The 23,748-nt window shown below is 35.1% G+C and overlaps 1 protein-coding gene across 3 annotated transcripts in view; it reads left to right on the top strand.

Moving 5' to 3' along the window:
- LOC111502416 (defective proboscis extension response 7) overlaps window positions 1–12,980 on the top strand; it is a 724,909-nt gene extending 711,929 nt beyond the window's left edge. For all 3 annotated transcript variants that reach the window (XM_074177365.1, XM_074177364.1, XM_074177366.1), the window contains one exon: window positions 7,457–12,980. In XM_074177365.1, coding sequence (XP_074033466.1) covers window positions 7,457–7,557 — 101 coding nt within the window. In that variant the 3' untranslated portion in view covers window positions 7,558–12,980. The remainder of the gene's footprint in view (window positions 1–7,456) is intronic.
- The last annotated feature ends 10,768 nt before the right edge of the window (window positions 12,981–23,748 follow it).

Raw genomic sequence — 23,748 nt, 5'->3', positions numbered from 1 at the left:
AAAGTTTGCATTTATATGTGCATTAAGCCCGCTATATTTGGTCTGTCTCAAGGGACACCAAATGTAAAATATACTCTCTTGGTAGATTGAAATTCACAAAATTTTCATAGCATAAAATATTTTCAAATTTATTATCAACCAATTTCATTCGTCTGAAAAATAATGCACTACAACATTTTTTCACAGAATACATTTCATGAGAACATTATTGCATTTCAAAATAAATCAATTAATTTTCTAATGATGGTGAAATTCATATCGGAACATTTATAACTGATATTTATAATTTAAGGTCTTCAGTAATATACTACAAAACCTAGCTGAAGCTATTGAGTTTACTACTATATTAGAGCAATAATAATTTTTTTTTCACTACTAAGCTGAGAAATTGCTATTATTTACTTCATTTCCCTAACGAGAATCAATATTTGTCACCCTTGGTAAATAATGATAATGAAAAAACACCTCGGTGAATAATGAGAACAATTCCAGCATTTCATGTATTGTCAGGGTAAATTCACTTCTGTGTTATAAACAATCCTCGTATTTTGAACAAATTCATCACCTTTTTCCACTGCAACATCTTCAACATGGACGTTTTCTAAGACAGCATCTCGACTTGCAGAAGAAGTTATATTTGAAGCTTCATTGTCTAAATTGCATTTTTGCACTAATTCGGCGATTCTTTTCTTATCAACTATTGATTTCTCAATATATCCTTCAGCCACTGCAGCCGACTTCCACCCACCGTGCCGTTTCAGGCTTAGTAAATCTCCTCCGTTTTCTGCGAGAAGTGTTGCCGAGCTACGTCTTATAAAATGACCAATATAACACTTAGGATTTTCTAATTTGAGATAATTGAGATAATAATTTGAGGTAATGATACCACTGGTCCAGATGACATTCCAGCTTTCATCCTAAAAGATTGTGCACTTGTGCTTGCTCGTTCTCTATCTATACTTATTAATATCTGCTTGAGATCGGTTACAATACCAAGGATCTGGACGAGATAGACGAGATATTTCAAATTATCGGCCTATCTCTATTATTTGCAACTTTGCGAAGGTTTTTGAGATTCTGCTGGAGCGAGTTATATATCGGCATATTAGCTACAATATTAGTATGAACCAACACGGTTTTATGAAAAATCGTTCAACGGTCACCAATCTTCTGACTGTAACCCAACATATTGCTGAATCTATTGACAATAGGGCCCAAACCAATGTTATCTACACAGACTTTTTTAAGGCTTTCAACAGGCTTGACCATGGCATTCTACTGAACAAACTAGTAGCCTTTGGATTATCCCCATACTCAATCGCACTCTTTCAGTTCTATCCACGGGATCGAAAACAATATGTTCAGCTCAATGGTTTCAAATCTACCGAATATAGTGCTTCTTCCGGTGTTCCACAAGGTTCAAATCTGGGAATGTTGCTCTCCAATATATTCATTATTGTAGATGTTATAGATGTGTATTTCCTTTTATATTCCGATGATCTAAAACTACACTGCCTCGTTGAGAACATAAATGACTGTGTAAACCTCTCAGCAAACATAGGACGGGTTGTAGAATGGTGTTATCGAAATAACTTGTCACTGAACCCGGATAAATGTAAGGTCATGTCCTACAGTTTGAAAACGGATATCTTGATCTTTGATTATTCAATAGAAAACGTTTCTCTGGTGAGACCAGAAACATTTACTGATCTTGGCGTCACATTTGACACCGCACTATCATTTAGTAGACATATCGATAATGTTGTAACCTCCTCCTGTCGTTTGTACGGATTAATTGCACGTAACAGTAGTGATTTCAAAGAAACTTCGACTTCAAAAACTTTATTCTATGCTTTCATAAGATCAAAGTTAGAATACACGTCAGTTGTGTAGAACCCCTTTTATCAATATCACATTGATAGAATAGAGGCAATTCAATGACGATTTTTAAAACTGCTAAGCCTAAAAACCGATGGCAGTTATCCTCCAAAGGAAACAACCCACTCTGAATTGTTACAAAAGCATAACTTTTGCAGTCTCCAAAAAAAGGCGTGAATATTATAGTGTTGCACTAACCTATAAAATTATCAAAAGCATAGTTCATTGCCCAACATTACTGGAAAAGTTCAATATTTGCATTTCTAGAATCTGTTCCAGACACCCGAGTACTTTCTATATAAAAACATCTCGCACAAATGTTCTGGGGAATTCTCCGATTCATACCATGTGTAAAGTGATAAATTCTGTTAGCGATAATTTAGATATATTTAGTTGCAAATTGTCAAATATAAAATCCCACTTCCTAAAATAATTGTTTTCTCACCTATAATAAATGAAAAATGTGTAGTCTTCATAGTCACTTGTTTGTAGTGTTTGTAGACTTTATAGTCACTTGTTTGTGATGTATTTATTACACTCTGTTATTTCCTGCTCTGTAATTGGGCTATGTCCTGTAGAGTATTGTATTACAAATAAATAATTAGCCACGACATATGGTACTTCACTAATAGTATTGTGCCCAATATTTTGTTTAATACGTTTACCTTAATGGTATAAAATAAACAGTTTTGTAATGTCAGTTGGCCTATTAGCTGAGTATTTTTTAATAACATTAACCCATTGTAGCTCTTTGAAATAGGAATATTCATTATGATAATATCATCACAAATATCTAAATCGTCTAGGAGCGTATTGCATAATTTCATAATTGATCTGTTCTGCAGGCACCGGCAACACCAATTACCATAACAGCCTAAATATCATTCCATCAAAAAATTAAACACAATCTTATAATAAAAAAGTATACCTTTTTTGATGAATATCAGGAGCTTCGACCATAAATTTGTCAATTACTTTCTTTGTGAATACTTTTGATTCCATCCATTATTCACAAATTAATTAGTAAATTTAAACTCAGATCAGATAGAAGATTGGCCTTTAACTCCACCACCTTAGTTAATTCACCTTCTGTGAGATATTTTTCCTTACCTCATTTTGATCAAAATAGGTGTACTGTTATTTCCAAATTTATAGAAAATACCATACCTGGTACAAAAATTTCCTTTAAATCTCAAAATAACTTAAGTAACTTTTTAGTAAATTCTAAAGACAAAATCAACAAATTGAACAGAAGTGGAGTCTACAAGCTTAACTGTTTTGATTGTTCGGCATCTTACATTGGTAGAACCTGTAGACCTCTTTTCACTCGTATTAATGAACATATAAAAAAACCTGATAAATCTGCTTTTGGCCATCACATAAAATTTCACAATCACAACTTTAGTCCCAATAGAAATTCCAAAATATTACATAAAATAGATAATAAAAATTTCCTTAGACTTGACTTGTTTGAAGAGTTGGAGATTTCTAAAGAACTTTCCAACAATGATCATTGTCTGAATACTCAAGTAAACTTAAACAGAGATTTCCTTCCCCTTCATAAGAGGATTATGAATTATTAATTAATCACAGTTTATTAATATAATTTATTCAATATTTTTCCTCTACATATTTAAGCAAACCCTAAATGGATCACTCCTCAAGTTGGTACCATTATTTTAACATGACACTTGACACATTCTGTCTCAAGTTGTCCTTCTTCATAAGATACTTTGACTGAACCACATGGCCTCAATCCAAAAATGTATTTTCTTGGCTATAAGCCTATTTTGTTTTATATAATTAAAATATTATAATATACAATTCACTTATCTTGATACTTCCTGTTGTCTGACAAGTAAGTAATCTCAAACAATTTTTCCAAATTTCTTAACCTTAAAAAAAAAATTTTACAACTTCAATTTCACTAAATTCCCCTTTTCAACTAGATCACTTACTTTCAGGTGAGCACTGATGATGACGAAAGTCGAAAGCGCTTTGCAAGAATTTTAAAATATTATACACTTTAATACAAAACCTCTTCGACTCATTAATTCAAATAAGTTTATTCAGCTTTTCCAAATCCTTTTATAATTACTGTTTTTTCGTTTTAAAAATGCTACAAGCTTGAAAAACTTTGGAATGTCAATATTTTCTTTCATTGCAAGTGTCGATTTCAGCATAGAATAATTTGCCCACAATGTCGATACCTTCTTTTCTTCAGATTTCTCTTTGAAATACGCTAATAAAATAAAACATTTCCTATTACTTCAGCAACTTTCCTCTCTCTTTGATTTTTCTGGCAATAAATCACTACTTCTACTAGCTGCCACCACTCTAACTTCAGGCGGGGTACACATCATCTCTAAATCACCGTCACTTGAATTTTCACCCATTTTTCAAATAATTATATTGACGTTTCACTTATATAGATCTTTTAACTTCTTCAAAGTGGCATCTAAATTTGATTTAAAACCGCATTTGGCAAACTGACAGCAATAATAATCATTGTACAGTGTTTGGTTTTCATGGAAACGCCGACAAACGTTTTCATGGCCTAAGTAGATGTTGTTACGTCGGGTATTCAACATGGAAGCTGTACCGTTTCAATTTGACATGAAACAATTCATAGCTGCCTTGGGTTATCATATAACCAAGGAAATTTTTTATCACGACAATGCAGAATTGAAAAATTATAAGTTATGAACATACAGAAGCGATGAGAGAAGTGAAATATATCAAAAATTCAATGAGATATTGCCTAGATTCATATCAATACCTCATATATATACCTCGGCTGGGAAAGCTATATAAAAATGCTCGGTAAATAAGAGCTCACTTGTCACCCTAGGCATTTAATATACTATTTTTCATGTATATATCAATCACATATTTTTTATAAATATTTCAGCACCCAACAATGATCACAGGGGTTGAAAAATATTATTATCGATGTTTCACATCTGCTAGGCGTTTCGTGACGGCTCCCAATTTTTTCTATTTTTGAACCCACATTGTTTCAATTCCATTATAATATCAAGTTCCTGAATGTGCATCATCTGGTGAAACATGTTTGTGCTCAAGTTCTCCATATTACAATGATATATCTGAAAATGTTACGTTACTTCTTTTGTTCGCTTATGACTTATGTTCTTTCTATGTGAAATCGTCATCAACGAATAAACTTCAATATTTTTCAATGTGCACTCTTGGAGTTTGATGATATCCATCGGTTTTTGTGTGAAACTGACTCAATGAAGAAATGTGTTGTTTGAAAATGAAAAATTTTCTGTTGATACAATTTCAACCTATCGGTCAAAATTGATTCTGGAAAGGTCTCTATCAATATCAAGTGATAAGTCTCCAGTGTGGGTGCCAGAATATACTAGAACGGTGTAATATGCTGAAATGAATGATTCTGTCTGAATATCTGAATAGATCAGAGGACCGAAAACCAGTCCTTGCGGCACGCCACATTCTACAATATCAATATTATCATTTTTCTATGGACACAGAATATTTTCATGCTTCTGAATTAGATAGTGAAGCTCATAAATCCTATTTTTGAAACTTATTTCATCTTTGATGATGAAGAAATGAAAAGCTATAGAGCTTTCTGCGAAAAAACGGATCTCCCGCGATGTATCCCATTTTTCGTTTCCTGCAATGTTTTCAGGAAGATATAAAAAACAATAATAGCCTTACGGAGGTAAATGAATACCACTGAATACTCTTTCATGTATTTGGTCAAAATCCGCGATTGCATTCAAAGTGTTGCTTTTTCTTAATAATGTCTTTGGTGAATTTGAAAAAATCACTCCTACTGTCACAAAGACCCGTGCAAACTCATTTCTTGGATATTTGAGTAGAACCAGAACTGTATCATTCAAGTATTCCATATAGCTTTTTGGAAACATCTGAAATTCTATTAATGAAGTGATCATTGAAAATTCGGGGTCATTGAAGTTGGGGCATATATCGTCTCACTCAATAATAATTAGAAGTTGTCTCAGTTTTCTATATCTTAGGCGCGGTTCCCACTGGAGCGATACGATGAGCGATGCGACAGATGATTCGATGAGCAACCCGATCCTGATTTGACAGCGATCACTCATAATCGTGCATACATAATGGAAGCAACTGATCTAGTGCACACTGGAGTGATCGTGATTCTGCACCGATAATTATCGGAGTCGCGTCAGTGAGGGGGTCACAGCTGCCGGGTCGCTTGAGCTGAAGAAAGGCGCAATATCGTTCGACACGTTCATGACGGATCAGCAAGAAGATGTGCAATCCTATATCTCCTTCATGAAATTGGTGGAGCAGAACCCACGTTTCTTCAGTCTCCTTGATACCAATCTCAATGAAACATGGTAACTATTTGAGCTCTTTCTATGAAACTCTCTGAATTCTTGTTATTATTGAGAGAGCTCACGGAAACCGCTGCCAAACTGTGTTCAATATTAACCATCGTATAGGTGTGGAATTTCTGGCAAAAACATAACAATCTGCACAAGCCCTATTAGCCTTGAACATACAACCAAAGGGCTAGTACTAGAGTGCCATCAAGATTCAGCCAAAGCCTCGGTAGATAATAGCATTATCCTGAGGTAGGTTGGAGGGCACGACAGGAGAAAAGGCATTGCCGACTCTTCAGTCAAGGAAGCGGTTGGACTAAGAATTTTAGGACCCAGTGACACCTATGGCCTGATGACTTCGATAATTGCGGAACTAGCTCAACGTCACACCCATGCCCAATCCCTAAAGTGATGGGATGGAATCAAAGAATGCAGTCTTGCCAGGATCTCTCTGGGCAACCCTGGGAGGCTGGAGCCGAAGAAATATCTGGCGATGACCAGGAAAAACCTACACTTAGGGTTTCTAACTGACCACTGTCAACTGAGAAAACACTTCCATATTATGGAACTAGTGGACACACCTCTATGCAGAATGTGTGAACAAAAAGATGAAACTGCCAGGCATGTCCTATGCGAGTGTCTGGAGTTACCGTCAATAAGAGATTGTGTGTTCGACTAATCTTGGCGTACACCTGCCGATATAGAGGAGATATCTCCTAGTGATCTGTCTACCTTCCTGGAAAGGACAGGATGGACTTAGAAGGACAACTCCTCGGGAGGATTTACAATGGGTCACATGTGGCTTAAGTGCTGTGGGCCTACACCCACCCTCCCTCCTCTACAGATACAGCTTTAATAGATTCCCGTTTCCTCTTCTGCAAGTACCGGTAAGCAAAAACAATATCCTCCTCTGAGGAGCTCATGACGACTGATGAAAACAACTGCATCGTTGCTTATCTTATAGACTATCGTATCGTGTGCACTGGAGTGTTGCGAGTACAAAAATTGCATCGAGCGAAAAAATATTGATCATGTTGCACCTCTTATCGTTTCGCTCCAGTGGGAACGACACCGCATATCTACTGTAGATATTATTTCTAAGCTTGGAGATGATTGAATCGTTCCCCTAGCTATAGTAACGACCATCTCACGTGTTATTTTCTCATCATTTTTGCTAATATCCAATAAACTGGTTAATGAATAGACATAATTTGTTTCAGGGGAACACCCAGCGGCGATGCAGACTAGCAGGGCGGGATCCACTCACCAGATGGCGTTGCTGGCTTCACTTTCCCTGCTGGCAGTCGTTTCAACTAGATGATTATATCTCCAATAAATATTAATCAATTCTGTGCTCATCTCAATCTAGACTGTCTGAGTGAAGTGAGCCTGGCGAGGGGTCCGGGAAAATTAGTTTCTGAAACGTCTTCATAACGGTGGTGAAAAAAGCTCAACGATTTTATCGGTGATAGTCAAGTGATGGACTATTAAATTTCCGCTGAATTTATGCAAGATTTGGCAAGGTGTGTAACAAATGTTCTGCCGTTTCGATTACCATTTAATGATGAGAGAGTTGGAAAATTTTCAGTGGATCAGTCTTTTCATGGAAAAATAATTCGCATTATAAATATTCTCTAATTTATTTTCTGAGAGACGTCAAATATCATTCCAACCTTAATTAATTCACTACTCTTGATACCAGCATAGACAAAATAATTGAACGAATTTTCAATTTAATTTTCAATCTATGACTCAAAGCATAATATTTTCAGTTACTGCTTTGCTTGAGTTCACGAACCATTCTTTTTTCTACCTCGTATATGAGGTGAAGAAATCTGGTAATATGAGCCTTCGATTTTTAAACAGTATCCCAAAATGAAGTTTTCTCTTCGGTAGGAACAGTAATGAAACATTTTCCGAATTTGTTTGAAAAACTATGCATTGGACTCGGAAAGAATATTTTCAATTTCTGCCATTTCCTTTTGCCACTCATATTCATCAAACCTCTAGGCATCTAGCTCATTCGAAAGTGGGTAAAAATATTAAAATATGATTAATAATAAATTAAAACTGATAAATACAGTTTATTGAATGATTTCCACTAGAAAAGGTTTTACTAAAACTGCGACACGTGTTTAGCTGTACAATAGTTTTCTCAAACGTATACTGGGTATAATCAACTTAATTATTTTTTTTATGAGATTATTTCATAGAAGGTCCTATGGGTCCAAATATTACTTCACGAAAGCACTAATAAGGTAGGATTTAGTGAAAATGGAATCCCATAAGAAATCCCGAAAATTTGGGGTGAATTGTCACTTGAATAAGTTATGGATTTTGATCAAGTGTCAACCAATTTCATTACATATGAAAATAGGGTAATTAAGGTGAATGAATATTGAATAGTTTTGAAGATTACGGTTTTGAGTTAAATTTTTTTTGAGATCAGTGAAAAGCTATTACAGTGAACTGATTTTGTGTTACCATGAAATTGAGTTGAAACAGGTTCTGTGACAGATTTTCTCTTTCAGTTTCAAAAATGTAATACGATTCTAGGTATTTCAATTATCCATTAGGATAATACAAAATCGAAAGCTTGGTTGAAAACTCCAAATTATATTCAAGCATAAAATCAAAATTACCTTACAGAAATGTTGAGCAGCAATTTTTTAATAAAGGTAAACCAGGTTTAGTGTTTTGATCATTGCGAAACTATAATACTTCTCGGTTATATCAAAGTTGAACCGAATTGACCTCAGTTATGCAACTTTTCATATTTTTGATATTTTATGGTAAAGCAGTACCCACGATGAGAATATTTGTTAAAAAACTTTCACATTTCTGCAGTATCTTCTTCAAATGGAAATATTCACGTTCAGCATCATTATAGTCTTCTCCAGTCTATATAATGAAACATTTCAATTTGTTTTATGATGAGTTATTAAAATTAATTTTAATCTCACACAATGATATCCCATATTTTTGAATTCTCCTTTTTATTCATTTGCCATTTCCAGTATATTTTTTATGCTATACATTTATCGCTAAGAACTCCATCTGAAAATATCTTAGGAATGTTTTTCATTGTAACTGAATAATTAGAATTTTTTTTCGAAAGTTGTTATTTCCCGAATGATAAATCATTATTGAGTCTGATTTTTTATGTTTTATTTTAGGATATACTACTGGGACATAAAATGCCGCATTAGTATCAACTCTTTAGATTCTTATTTGATTTCTATTCATTACTGATATTCTCAATACCAAGTTAAAAGTAAAAAATAGAGCCATAACCAGAGGAGTTAAATTTTAGCAATTCCAGTTTTTATCTTTCCTCCGTGTTGGAGTTGAATTTTCGATCAAGTCATACACAACTGAAAAATGTTTCCATAACTGGACTCTTCCAAATAATAGATCATAATTGGATATAAGGACTTCTATAGCTGCTAAATATGTTCCATCTTATAAAAGTGTTATTCCCAACTACATTCAATAATTTTTCAAACGTAAATATTTCTATTTGAAATGGTATCTGAACAATCCAGTTTCTGCGTTACCTAATCGCCTTTTATAATGTCTACCGCAGTAGTAGACGAAATGTCGGACATGAAAACCTGCATGAAAACGGCTAAAAAAACGAAAAAATTGTTTTGACAAGATTCAGTTACAATTCAAATATCAGGAATACAAGGAAACGAACATAATTTCATTTAAAATAAAGAATTGCACTTCTATTTTCATTTTCAATGTGAATGATGAGACATACGTTTTTGAAATAATATTTTCCATCATCAGGTGAGTCATTAACTATGTCAGAACATTCAAAATAAAAATTCGAATATATCACACCACCCTCAATGAATTCGTTTCAGAAAAACAAATTTCCTGGATAGATTTCCGAATGAAATCACCCTAGTGGCGACGAAACCAAACTTTCGAATTCAGTGTAAATAAAATTAACTCTCCTGTGGTGAAAAACGTTCGATACCGATTTGATTTCTGGTGCTAATACGATCAAGTGTTAAAGGTTGTGAAAGAGGAGAGGATGAACGTCCAAAAAACTTTCAAAATGTATATAATAATTCGTTTTATATTTCTAGAAGGCACTTTAGATGAACTTTAGAGAAATCATTGTAATTACCGTAGACCAAGTTGAGAGAAATTTTAGTAAAATCAGAAGTATAGCTGAAATCAATGAGTCGTTTTCTGTTAGGGAGTGAGTACTTTTCAGTTAGATAAATTGACACAGCCATATGAGACTATCTGTAGAAAAGGGACAAATTTCTAGGCTCTTCATGTATTCCATACTACCAAGGTTGTACAGATTTGTGTCCTAATGAAAATTTTGCACACTCTAATTTCAGCTGACCTCATACCTCTGCACATATGACCAATATTTCAAATATATTCACTTGACAATCCATTATCCATTGAAATTTCTCCAGATTTTCCAGTTTCCTGAACCTCAAAGATATTTCAATTTTCCAAATAGTAGGGTGCTGATGACGGTTCTGAACCTTTTCCTCCCCCCTGTACCTCCTCCAGTGCTACCACACTGACTTTGACTTTGAAACCCTTTTTTTTCGCCTATAACTTGGCCTTGAGTCGCGTGTGACGTCACTAAACCTATGAAACCTCTTTTTAACCCTCCGCCTATGATTTGACTTCGAATGCCGCAACGAGTCGATTAGCGTGGGTATCACGTCACATAACCTTGGAAATCATAGCCTATTCTGGACCTTTACCAGCAATGGTCGTATGGCATGTGTCTAATGTTTGAGTGCAATTTCCGCCTGAGCGTACTGGACCTTCAATCTCCTTGACGCGTTCAGTCTTTAAATAGACCCAGTGGCGAGAGGACGTACTGCTAGGACCCTCTACTAGGACGGTTCTCTGTAGGTTATTACTTTTGAATGGCTTGGTGGTCCGATGGTCGCGTCAGAGTCTTCAGTCTAAACGAGGACCCTGCGGTATGAGGACATACTTGCAGATGAAGGCAGTAGTTTCTTTGACACCCTGACAGTGAGGTGTGTGACGTACTCGACATTCCACATTATTTCTCCGTTGTGAGAGTTTCTCGATAGCAAATATTTAGCACTTATGTACACGAATGATCTGTGCTCGATTTCGATAGTATGTAAATATCCAAAGTCCAGCAGCTGAGGCTGCTGGACTTTGGATATTTACATATAATTCCGTATATGAAATCCCTTCCAAGTTCACCTTCATCTTTCTAGCAACGTTATTTCTTCACAATATATTCCTATCAATTTTGCAATATATTTCCATTTTGTTAGTTCGTTGCTGTCGTATTTTTCCAAAGGTTGAATTTGTCCTCAGTTTGACATTGAATAAATTTTGGAACCTTCTTCAGTCGTATAATATTGGGACTGAAATTTTCTCCAATGTTTTGGCTCAATGTATCCGCAGTTGAGAAATCGGTGGAGAAACCTTCTCAAAGACAAAAAAGACAATACGTTTATTGGAAACGGTCTTCGTTGTGAGAATCAGCATTCTTTTATCAAGAGGAATATTTTCACTAGCCTCTTTGGTATGTAAGGGTTGATCTATGAATTCATTTCGTTCAGGAAAATTCAAGTATATGTAATCGTATTGTTTGAATCATTGATGATTTATCATCATCCAACGCCATTTTTTTTCTGTTTTCCACAACTTCTATTCAGAGATAAAAGATTTATTAATAGATGTAGCCGTGTATTCCGTGTTAGAAAATAATCATGAGAATGAGAAATAAAAACTTCCTATATTTTTATATCAGTAACTGACGTTACCGCAATTTCGTCCTATAAGGATATTTCAGAAGAAAAGGACGAAAATGCAGTAACTTTAGTTTCAAATGAAAGTGGTGTGAAAACATAGGAAGTTTTATTTTTCATTTTCCAATGAAAAATTTTTGGTCTTGGGGAATCTAAGGCTCAAAAGTTTCCCTAACTGGATTGGCATCATTAGCAAACAAAGGTATGGGTTATTGGTAGTGGTAATTCAATTCAAGTGTATCTATTTATCATGATACTCATTTTGAACGTGAATTTAATCTTGTACTTATTTGTATTGTTTTTGTTCTCGTTTAATTTCTCTTTTTATATAGTTCAAACTGGTTAGGTTTCTCTATGGCATTTCCAATTCGATAACTTCTTGGCAAATCAAATCAGTGTGAGAATATGAGAAAATACTTCCAACTGCTGCTGAATCTGAGATAACTCTCAAATTGGTCTATTTTACATGTTGACTATATGTAGATATATTGTTATTGATAATCGAAAAAATATCATTTGTTGTCTTATGAACATTTTATACATTATCTTCATCCATTCTATAAGGGATTGATACCTTCACGTTCAATTTATTGAATTCAATATATGCAGAATAAGTTACTGGACGAATAGTTGACAATCATTTGAATCATTTTTGGTACAAGGATTGCATTTTGTAAATATTCTAAAAGTATATAAAGGAACCAATACTGTCGAAAAAACTCGAGGAATATGTTTTTGACTACATATTGAAGTCACTGAAATTATATGTTTCCATTAATTGAACAGGATGAAGATTATCAAAAAGGGTAAGTTATAAAAATAATAAAAAGATCAAAATTGATAAAAATTCATTGCAGTATGTCAAACACTCAATATTTTTGTAATGTATTTCATTTCATCCCATTCACCACTTGTAATTATCAATGTAAATATTAAAACTATAAGAAAATAAAGTTAGTTCATATAACTAGTAGTTTGAATTGAAAAAAAAATCAATAGATTCATCATCATTGCCCGTAGATCACTTACATTCATTTGAAAAATTGGTCAATTGGTAGAACCTGTTTGGTAGAACCTGTAGACCTCTCTTTACTCGCATTGATGAACATTTAAAAAAACCTGAAAAATCTGCAGTTGGCCACCACATTGAATTTCATAATCATACCTTCAGCCCCAACAGAAATTCCAAAATATTACATAAAATAGATGACATATATTTCTTCAGACCAAACTTGTTTGAAAAGCTGGAGATTTCCAAAGAACTTTCCAATAATAATCATTGCTTGAATACTCGATCAAACTTAAATAGAGATTTCCTTCCCCTTCATAAAAGGATTACGAATTGTTAATTATTCAAATTCATTACAAAAATACTTCATTCTTTATTGGCTTGTCCATAACATAAATATTTCAAATCCGTAATGGATCACCCCCCTAGTTAGTACCATTGTTTTCAACATGACACTTGACACATCCTGTCTCAACATGCTTTTGTTTCATATAATATTCCGACTGAACTACATGGCCCCAATCCAAAAATATATTTTTTTGGCTATCAGCCTATTTTGTTTAATATAAGTCAAATATTACAAATGTGCCATATACTCATTTTGATACTTCCTGTGACCTGACAAGTAAGTAATCATAACAATTTTCCAAATTTCATAACCTCAAAAATTTTTTGAAAATTTTTATTTTTATAAAACTTTATTTTCAATTAGATCACTTACTTTCAGGTGAGCACTGATGATGACGAAAGCGCTTTGTAATAATTTTATAATTATACACTTTCATACAAAAACCTCTTCGATTCATTCATTTGAATCTATTTAATTGAATGGAGCTTATGAAAAGGCTGATCATATAGATAAATAAAATGGTCTTCAATTCCGTCTTTTGGAAAACACCGTATAATACACCTATACTGACTCTCTGCTCTCGGTCTGATAAATAATATTTCAGTAATATGGAGTTTCTGTATCGGAAGCTGTCGACAAAAATGCTAAAGCAGGTTTTTTATCGTTGTGAATTGCAGTTATCTTCAGTAGATTTTCCTCATCGCAGATAATATCAATTTCATTATTTTTTCATTATTTTAGCTAGGGTTCAAATAAGAGAGATTGGAATATTCTCAGCTTGTTTTTTTTTCTTGTATAGCGGTTATATAATTCCAATCCCTAACATTTCTGAAGAAAATGTTTTCATCAGATAAATAAGTTTTCTTTCTCTTTCATTGAATATCTCCTTCAGTGTGTCAGTATAGCGTCAAAACCAGATGGTTTACTATACTTCAATCCTATGATTCTTCCGTAGACTAACTTTTCGTCAGTTTTATAGAGATTATAAATATCGAAAAATAGTCTAATATGTTTGTTTCAGATATGAGTATGATATAATATGAAAACAAACAATCCAATTTTCACTTTTCGTATGTGTGTAATCAACTGTTAATATATAAGAGAAATCCATGAATACATGTATGTTTTTATATACTTCAACATAGTCATGGTCATATGGAAAATTGATATTCGTTATAATGTGTTTATCACTTATTTCTATATATATGAGCAATACAGAAAAAAATTGATCTCACTTCTAACATTCGAACTTGCTGAGTTTTGTGTGAGTTTATAGTTTGGAATATTGTTGGAATTTCGTAAGGAGCTGGATTTCTTATTTCCGCAACGTAATTGTAACAAAGTCAGCGAAATTTTGTACTTAGCAACATTAGCTCGGGTATTGTAGCTAGTTTAAGAGAAAACAGATGTCTTGGTTACTCCTACTCAATCACTCAGCTACTTGATAATAGTGTTATTCGATCAACAGAAAGAAAAGAAGTGAAACCCGTGCTCTCGTCGTTGAAATATATACTGAATATTTGAATTTTTTTCAATAGGATTTTGACCTACAGAAAGGGCAATGAAAACAATATTGATCCCACCGTAGCTGTAAAACTATTCGTTATAACAGGTGAGTTGGTACAAGTATGTAAAATCAATTGCATGTTTTTGAGAATGAAATCGACTAATATCTTTCTTGGTTTTTGAGATATGTACCTGAAGGTAGAATAAAAAATTTCATTATCCTGATTTTTGTTGCATTTTCTCTATTCTCTATTATTTTCCAAAGCGAATTTCACTATAAATTGTTCGTTTCGTTTCGTTTCTTTCATGCCGTTCTGTGTTGATGTTGTCTCAAAAATTTTGGTTGTTACAATGTTTTGCATTTTTTCAACATATCTAATATGTCCAATAGTTTTTGAAATGGCAATATTGACACGAAAAAATTACTTCTCCTGAAAAATTCATTTGAATTCGAAACATTGGCAAGAAAACAATTGTTTTTTGAAGAAAAAACTGATCCTGATACCCAACCAACTTTTCTTCAGAGAAATGAAGCTTTGAGGATATAGGAAATGAGCTGTGAAGACTGTGATGAATAATATATTGGCCAGACTGGAAGAACTTTTGAAACTCGTTTCAAAGAACACGCAGCCCATATCCGATGTCTGAGACCAGAAGAGTCAAAAACACTTTCTTAAATTGTTGGAATCGGTACATCACATTAGACTTTTGGATGCTGTTAAGAGTCTAAAATAGTAACAAGTGGCATAAGAGTTGCGAGTTCCGAAAATTTAGCGTGAACCAAATGACCACGCCGATAACTGCTACTTTTGAAATCCACGTGAAAGACGTGGTGGTCAAAATGCTAAACCAATTAAATATGTTCCAATTCTACATATCTTAATATTTCCAGTACCTGAGTCTCAGATTGAATCATTGCAGGCACACTCATCTTTCAGTTTCAACAAAAGTGTTCAGTTATGAAATTCTCACCCAATCCACAACAACCAAAACACCGTACTATTACTACAGAAGATTTTAACGATTTGATAAGAGATTTAAATTCACCGTTTGAAACAGTGAAATATACTATTTTATGTGGATATCACAGATCAGCGAACTCGGCATGAAACATTTTCATAATTTTTTACAAAAAAGTTGGTCTCTGCTTCTGTAATGACGGCCAGTCTTCAAGCATAGCCCACTGACTAATAAGAAAGTTTTTCTTCCTTATTCAGAGGAATCGGGCAAATTACGGATATGCAGTTGGTTAATACCTCGTCCACTAGATGGAGTGACATTTTGTGATGTTCGCTTCAACTTTGGAAGAGGAATGAAATACTCTGAAGGAATTCCGATTTTCAATTGTGGAATATCATTGACTTTAGGTCGATGATGGTCACTATCTTGCACTGATGAGTGGCTAATAAGCCCGAAACCGGTCTGCAAGTGTGCCCGTTCCATAATTGAAAGTCGACTCTTCCAGTTGTATTGCCAATTGCATAGGCAGGACATTTTCTGTGAAAATTCCTGCACTGACGCCTGTCGGATATAATCCAACGCCCTTCGTGGTATTAGCCAGGGGAGTAGTTGTTTTCTGATAGGCGTCAGTCCATTAAACCTACTGTGTAGGTATATAGAGACTGGCTTGAACGTTTGAAGTTCCATTTACTTTAGATAAAAAGTATGTTTGAAGATTTTGGGATGGGATAGCATAGCGAATTCTCAGCATTACACACGACGATCATAACAGATCTTTGTGTCGTGAAACCTAACGTAAAATCTGAGTCGATTGTTGAAGCGGGAATATCGTTTATGCCGTCTTTGCATATTTGGTTGGATGAAAAATCAGAAGCTGCTGGATATTTGAAAACATTTTTCCCGAAGTTGACACAAGCAGAGGTTGAAGCTAGAGTTTCTGTTGGTCTACATATTGAGCAAATATTTGCTGATGGAAAACTTCCAGCTTGCCCATTTGGCCAAAGCAGTAAGGAGCAAAGGAGTTTCAAAAAAAAGCTGGAACCTACGAACAGCTAGTTGATGATATGTTGAAAAACTTCAAGGCCGTGGGTTACAAGATGTTTTTTCAAGTACATGCTGCATGCCCATTTGGATAAATTCAAAAATGACAAGGGGTCTCATTCAGAAGAGCAAGAAAAACGTGTCCATTGAGATATAGTGAACTTCAAACGTTATCGTAGATACAAAAATTTCATGAAAAGCATTTCAGTTCTGGTATCTGAGAACAGTAGTTGTTTTGGATTCATTTTTGGGTGAATGTTTCATTCCTATTCCTATACACTACTATTCAAAATTAATGCACCGAATTTGAATTCAAGATTCACGAATAATCCAGCAGCCTTAAACACAACGGTGCATAATTTACATACTTTATTACATATTTTGACACCAACGATTGCTGTACCATACATTTCTTCATTAAAGTTCCTATTTTCAGTTCATTCATTGAAACAAGATTTTTGGTAGAACCCCACCTTGTATTGAGAAACAACCACACGGACACATCTATCGTATCCCAATCCATGGGAACAAGGCTGAAGGAGCATGAAAGAAACTGCAAACTAAGCCAAACGGAGAAGTCGACTGTGACAGAACACTCACTCAGTGAAGGAAACCACATCATTCTGTTTGAAAGCACGGAACTTATTGCCATCGATCAGGAATACCATCATAGCCAACTGGTACGGTAGGCAAGAAGCTGTGAAACTCAACTTGGAATCACATTCTAAGAAGTTCAAGAATAGCAAACAGCATGACGCATACTCGAACTTGGAATCCCATTCTAAGAAGTTCAAGAATAGCAAACAGCATGATGGTAGGTAGAAAATGGTCAACGAATATTATTGATAATTTACCAAATTCAGGTTAAGATATTATCACACCAGGCTACCTGGTTCAACATAAACACGCTTCACGTAATTTACCCAAGCCAGTTTCACGTGTTAGCACACCAAACGTCTTGAGGAGTCAACAAAAAAAATTGTTACGCATCCGTAACATTCAGTCATCAGATATTTTAAATTGGATTGTGTGAACCTCTGCGAAAGCTAGCAACTACCGCCAGCGAAACATCAGGAAGAATTTTCGAAATTCAACGGCCCTCGAACCCGAGAAAAAGTAACACTGAAAACCTCAACCATGAAAGTCTTAAACCATTTTGTCATCTACCATAATTTTCCAAAAAGTGCATACTACACTTGAACAAAAACTCAGGGCCAACCTACCATACAAATTTCCGGAAGGTGAAATCCTATTTGGAGCTCCAATGTATTGATGTTTGCCTGCGTGATCTCTAGAGTAAATTGCAGAAGGCAAACCAAAGAAGCTTTTCTGCTCGCACGCTCAGATACATATTAAAAACGGAATGTATATCAAATGTAAATGATACGATGAAGTGAGATTTGATGTTTCCGAAGCTCACATCCCATTTATATTAACGTACAGATTCGCTAATGGAAAATGAGGTATCATGAAGAGAGAGTGAAAGTGCATGTTTGGGGTTAGCATTTTCCTCTTGAGAATAATATTACGAGGTTTTCGATTCATGTGTTGAGAATCGATGCAGATAGCAACTTGATTCAATCTTATCTGATACAAGGAGTCATATATTATAGAAATATTTTAACGGAAAGTCGTTTCTGATGGTGACATTTCGAACACTATTGTTCATGAATACAATCTAAGTTCTCTGTCACTTAGGCGACATGTGACCCATTGTACATCCCCCCGATGAGTTGTCCTCCTAGGTTCCTAGGTAATTGTCCATACTATTCTTTCCAGGAAGTTGGACAGGTCACTATGCAACATCTCTTTTATATTGGCAGGTATAGGCCAAGACTTGCCGAAAACACACTCTCTTAGGGAACCTTGAGGTGTCTCACGATGGCCTCCGCGAAGGTTTTGCAAAGTGCAGCGACATTACTGTCGTTGCGGCTTCTTCAACTTTCTTGGTGTTCCCTCCGTGAAGGTACCCAAGTGAGGTAGCTTTCATGCAGGGGCAGCCAGTTTCTTGCCCTTATTCAAGGCGGAGCTCTTGGCGCCCGCCGCAGGAAGTGCCCATACTGTTGGAGGTGGAGTGAGGAAGGTGGCACTTGTATTTGCTGTCACTCCTGCCTCCTTTTCTCTTTTTCTCATTTTGGCCTTGGCGCCGCAAATGCCATCACGCATTGGCCATTGTGTTAAATCACGAGGTGATCTGCTATGTCCAGCCTCATTCCAAGCGATATATTGGGGTGGACATTTCTGTTCATCCCCAACCATCGCCTTAGATTGAGGTGATCACTTCTGTCCAGCCTCGGAATTGGTTTTTGTTTTTGTTGTTTCTGTTTTTGTGTTCGTTCCATTCATTTGTGTTTCCACGAGTAGCAAAGGAAGAGTTGGTGACCTCTGGCAGAGCCCCGCATTGCCAGAAATAGGTTGATTACAATGAGGTTTCGCCCAGTCCCCCAAGAGGATCCTCCTATCCGCCACCTAGGGACGCGCCCGATGGGTACAAACTGAGTTATTAGGGAGTGTCAAAAGTCATGTGTTTTTGTAGCTCCATATCCCAATGGATATTTATTCTACTGTAGTGGTGTATACTGATCGATTGAAAATTTTTTACTCCATTGATACTGACCATTATTTTCCAAATTTCAATTTTTTGCCATTTTTTAGCTTCTTACAAGGGGAGCAAGAGTATATTTATCCTGAAACGATCTTATGAAACTCAAGGAGTCGGTACAAATTGAGAAATGAATTTTGTTTTGTGCAAATTCACAGAATAGTAAAGATGGGTGTATATTGTGTAATTCTGCTGTGTATACGCTGGTCGTTGAGTGCATCGACCAGCTATGGAGGTGTCTTCCTACAAGGAAAGCACAGCCCACCCCATAGTCGGTCTTTGATCCATCAGTATACAGGGTATTCCATATTCGATGGTCTATTAGACGTATCTAGAGAACAAAAAAAGATGAGAGTTTCAAAGTTTGGCTGCCGATGTAGATGGCTGTGATCTATCGTTTGAAAATATTTTCAAAGTTGTTCAAATTGGTTGGCTAAATTCGAAAATTGAATGATATTTAGGGTGTTCCGTTTGAAAAAAAAAGTTATGGTCGTTTTTCAAAGATACAAATTGAGTCGAATTTTTCAGACACTCTGTATGAAATAAGATTTGAGTTTCGTTCTGAAATAATGACCACCATACCTCATCTCGATGTTGCCAGAATTTGAGTTCGATGTATCAGTTTATTCATGCGATATTGAATATTAAAAATACCATGTTTTCGCCAAACAAAATTACAGAATCATTATTATTTTAAAAACGGTGAGAGATAGGTATAGAACATCGTTCACAAAAGTAATTTGGATTTCAATGCAAAATTCAAGAATGATATAATATATAGGGTGTTCTATTTGAAATTTCCAAGTTGATGTCTGTTACATGTAGATGTGGCAACAACGCAGCAATGAAAATATTTTCAAATGATAGGTCACAGCCATCTACATCGGTAACCAAAATTTGAAACTCATATCTTTTTTGTTCTCTAGCTACGTCTGATAGACCATCGAATATGGAATACCCTGTATATTTTGCAGTAGTTAGGAAATTTACCGATGTTATTGTGGTAGTTTAGTTTGTGTTCTTATAAGTTCGTTTCTGACTTTTCCATTTCACTTCCCGAAATATTGCCATGTATACAGCTAGTTTCCATGGAGGGACCTCTGGGAATCTGGGATATAAGTTGTCCACATTAAGAAGAGAATGACACAAGAAGTGTCACAAGATGACACTTTACGGCGTTGCCAACATGTGCACTATTCCTAACTTTCAAATTTTTTTGTACTGTTGATGTTTTATTGCTATTATCCTTACTTAATTCTGTTATTCATTGGTATTATTTCGACAATGCTTTAGGCATATTGAATATACGCAGGTCTTATCAAAAGAAATGATTAGTTCTGAAAAGTTGCCGAGTCGGCAACGTCTGAAATTTATCAGTTGAAGAACTTACAAAATGAAATATTACTAGTTTCATTAATGTTGAACGCATTTCAGTGTGAATTTCAACGTTGTCATGTTGGATATACAAAATTACTAAAAATGACGTCTTTCTCGTTTCAACGTGAACAGCCTATAATAGGTTGTCATTGAAAAATATATCATAATTCGGGTAGTTGAGTTGACAGTATATTTTGCATAGTTTGCAATAAGTCTTGTTCTTCGAAGTTAAGGGGGGGGAAGCAGTATCACAGCAGAGTAATATTACAGGACTCGTTCTGAAACTTCCCATTATCAGTCTCAGAGAATTATTTGGAAGTTTGTAATTCGTGACATAACACGACCTGAAAGATCGACAGAAATTGTAATGTTTCGAAGTCTATTATTCATTGTTTCGGGCCACCAAAACGAAACTTTTTTGGATCTAATTGTCACTTGGGATGAAAAGTGGATTCTCTACGACAACAGAAGTCTTTCAGAATAGTCGCTGGATACTGATGAGCCACCTGGTCATTTGTCAAAAAAAAATCCATCGAAAAAAGACCATGGTTATTGTATGATGATCAGCGGCTGCAGCCGGTCCAAACCATCACAGCAAAGCTCTCTAGTGAGAAAATCGACAAAATGTGCCGGAAATTGCGTCAGTAGCAGCCGGCACTGCTCAACAGAAGAGGTTTTATCCCGCTCCTTGACAACATACTTCCCACCAACCGACAACCATCTTTGCAAGCAGTTCCATAACTTTCTCACCGGTAGAAAGTTCGCCAATAAGGACCAGGTAGAAACGGCCATCGTTGACTTTGTTGAAACCCAAGCACCCAATTTTTCATGCTGACGGAATCATTCACTTGACAAAAGAGCAATGAGACAATAGAGACCCGTTGATTTTGAGCAGTGTTTTATGTTGTTCAAACAGCTATTGATCTATCGTTTGTTTTTTTCCTCAACGCCAATATTTTGAAGCACATTCAACAGCTCCTAATCTTCAACGATATCGAATGTATTTTGCCAAATCAATAAAAATACACATTGATGAAAGTTATTTGTCCATTGCATTGTTCATTAGTCCTATTAGTTTGGTATTATTTAATACATAACCGTAATGTTTTTCTGACAAAATTTTGAATATTTTCCAAATATCTCAGCTATGTTTGATATCAGTGAAATAGGACGATAGTTTTTCACATCCATTTTGTTGCTATTTTCATGAAGTGGCTCATCACGGTGATTTTCAGAATGTCTGGATGGAGAAACTCCATAGTTTAAAAAAAATCTGGAGAATCATTTTTTATGATATATGCCTGCTGGATGTTTGTCGTGATACCAGCTAAAAAGGTAGCTGATAGACAGAGGCCAGATCATATTGTGATGGTATAATGTTGAAAAAGGAGAATAGTTTGAATTCCATTTGAATAATTGTATCTCTTATAAATGGTTCTGGGTGGAATCAGTACACACTGAGCTACGATTCTTAGTAATATAATTTTTAACTTGTTGCCGGAGAGAATATCTTTCGTGTAATAAATTACCTTCGGAAAGACATATACTTTCACATGAAGATCTAGCTGAAAAGCCATTCACGACCATTTTCAACACAATTCCCCTGAAATATCATTAAAGTCATATTTATCGGCGAGATAATAATGCGAATTTGATATTTCGTGACTAGGGACATTTTCTTTCCCCTTATCGGACATGCGAATCGCAGATTTATGATTCTTTACGATATTTATTCATATATATTCGAGCCAAATAAAGTACTCTTTAGAAAGGTGTTTTCGATAAGTAACTAGAATTTATTCACTTCCATTAAATTTTCTACGTCACCATTTTCTTAAAGTATTTCAAACACATGCTACTAGTTAGAAAAAAAATTCTGATAACTGGTGGAATACAGGGCGGCTAATAGCCCACAGCATTTCTAGTAATGATAATAATAAAAATAGTTATATTTCAAAAGAAGAAGAAAAGTTGGATGAAATATCGAGATTTCCTCAAAAATACTCTAGGTATTCCACATATTCATGTCCACAAGTTCAAAAGTCAATAATTCGTCTAGAATACCAGCTATTGGTTCATAAGCAAGGAATATCATTGTGAAAGCAGAATTGCACACCTCACAATTCATAGTCCCCTCCAAAGTTGACTTTCCGTGAAAAACAGCACCCACTATCGCCATGGGACAATTAGCGAAGTCTAATATCAATTCGTGACAGCGAATAATTGAACAAAGTTACTTGTCCTGGAGAAATACAAGTTATCATACTAAACATGCGCTCAAGCACTCGTCTTTTGAAAATAAGGTTCTTTCTCTTCATTTCAATACACATACTTGCTAAAGCCGGTATGAATAATTTCCACTGGAATGAATATCGTCCTATTCGAATAACAGAGCGCAAGTGGTGGCCACAAATGGTTATACGTCATTTTTCTTCACTGTATCCTCCTGAGTTCCTCAAGGAAGCCATCTGATTCCTTTACTCTTCATTATATACATCAACGAAATATTTAGTTACTTCAATGAGTGCATTTTCCTACTATATGTCGATAACTTGCAAATCTATCTTACGGATTTGAAGCTCCACACAATGGCATCAATAGGTCTTTCAAATTAATAAAAAACTTCAATGATATCTCACACACACTTTGTTCTATTTGCATTCAGAAATTGGAACCGCTCAATTAAACACCCCATACATTGCTTATCAAGATATGAACATTGTTCAACGAATATATTGACATTACTGATGGTTATAATATTTGGGTTTGAGAGTTCATAAATGGGAAAGAATGTTCATACATTCTGTTCCAGTTGACCTTTGGACAGCATCAATCAGAAGCTGGTAAAAAATTTGAGAAATTTTTTATATCGAATTCGTTATAAATCATTT

This window comes from Leptinotarsa decemlineata, unplaced genomic scaffold (genome assembly GCF_025532065.1).
Source record: "Leptinotarsa decemlineata unplaced genomic scaffold, Ldec_3_MD MMD2_tig00002974_RagTag_RagTag, whole genome shotgun sequence".
NCBI classification, from domain to species: domain Eukaryota; kingdom Metazoa; phylum Arthropoda; class Insecta; order Coleoptera; family Chrysomelidae; genus Leptinotarsa; species Leptinotarsa decemlineata.
This window is presented reverse-complemented; position numbering and strand designations above follow the sequence as displayed.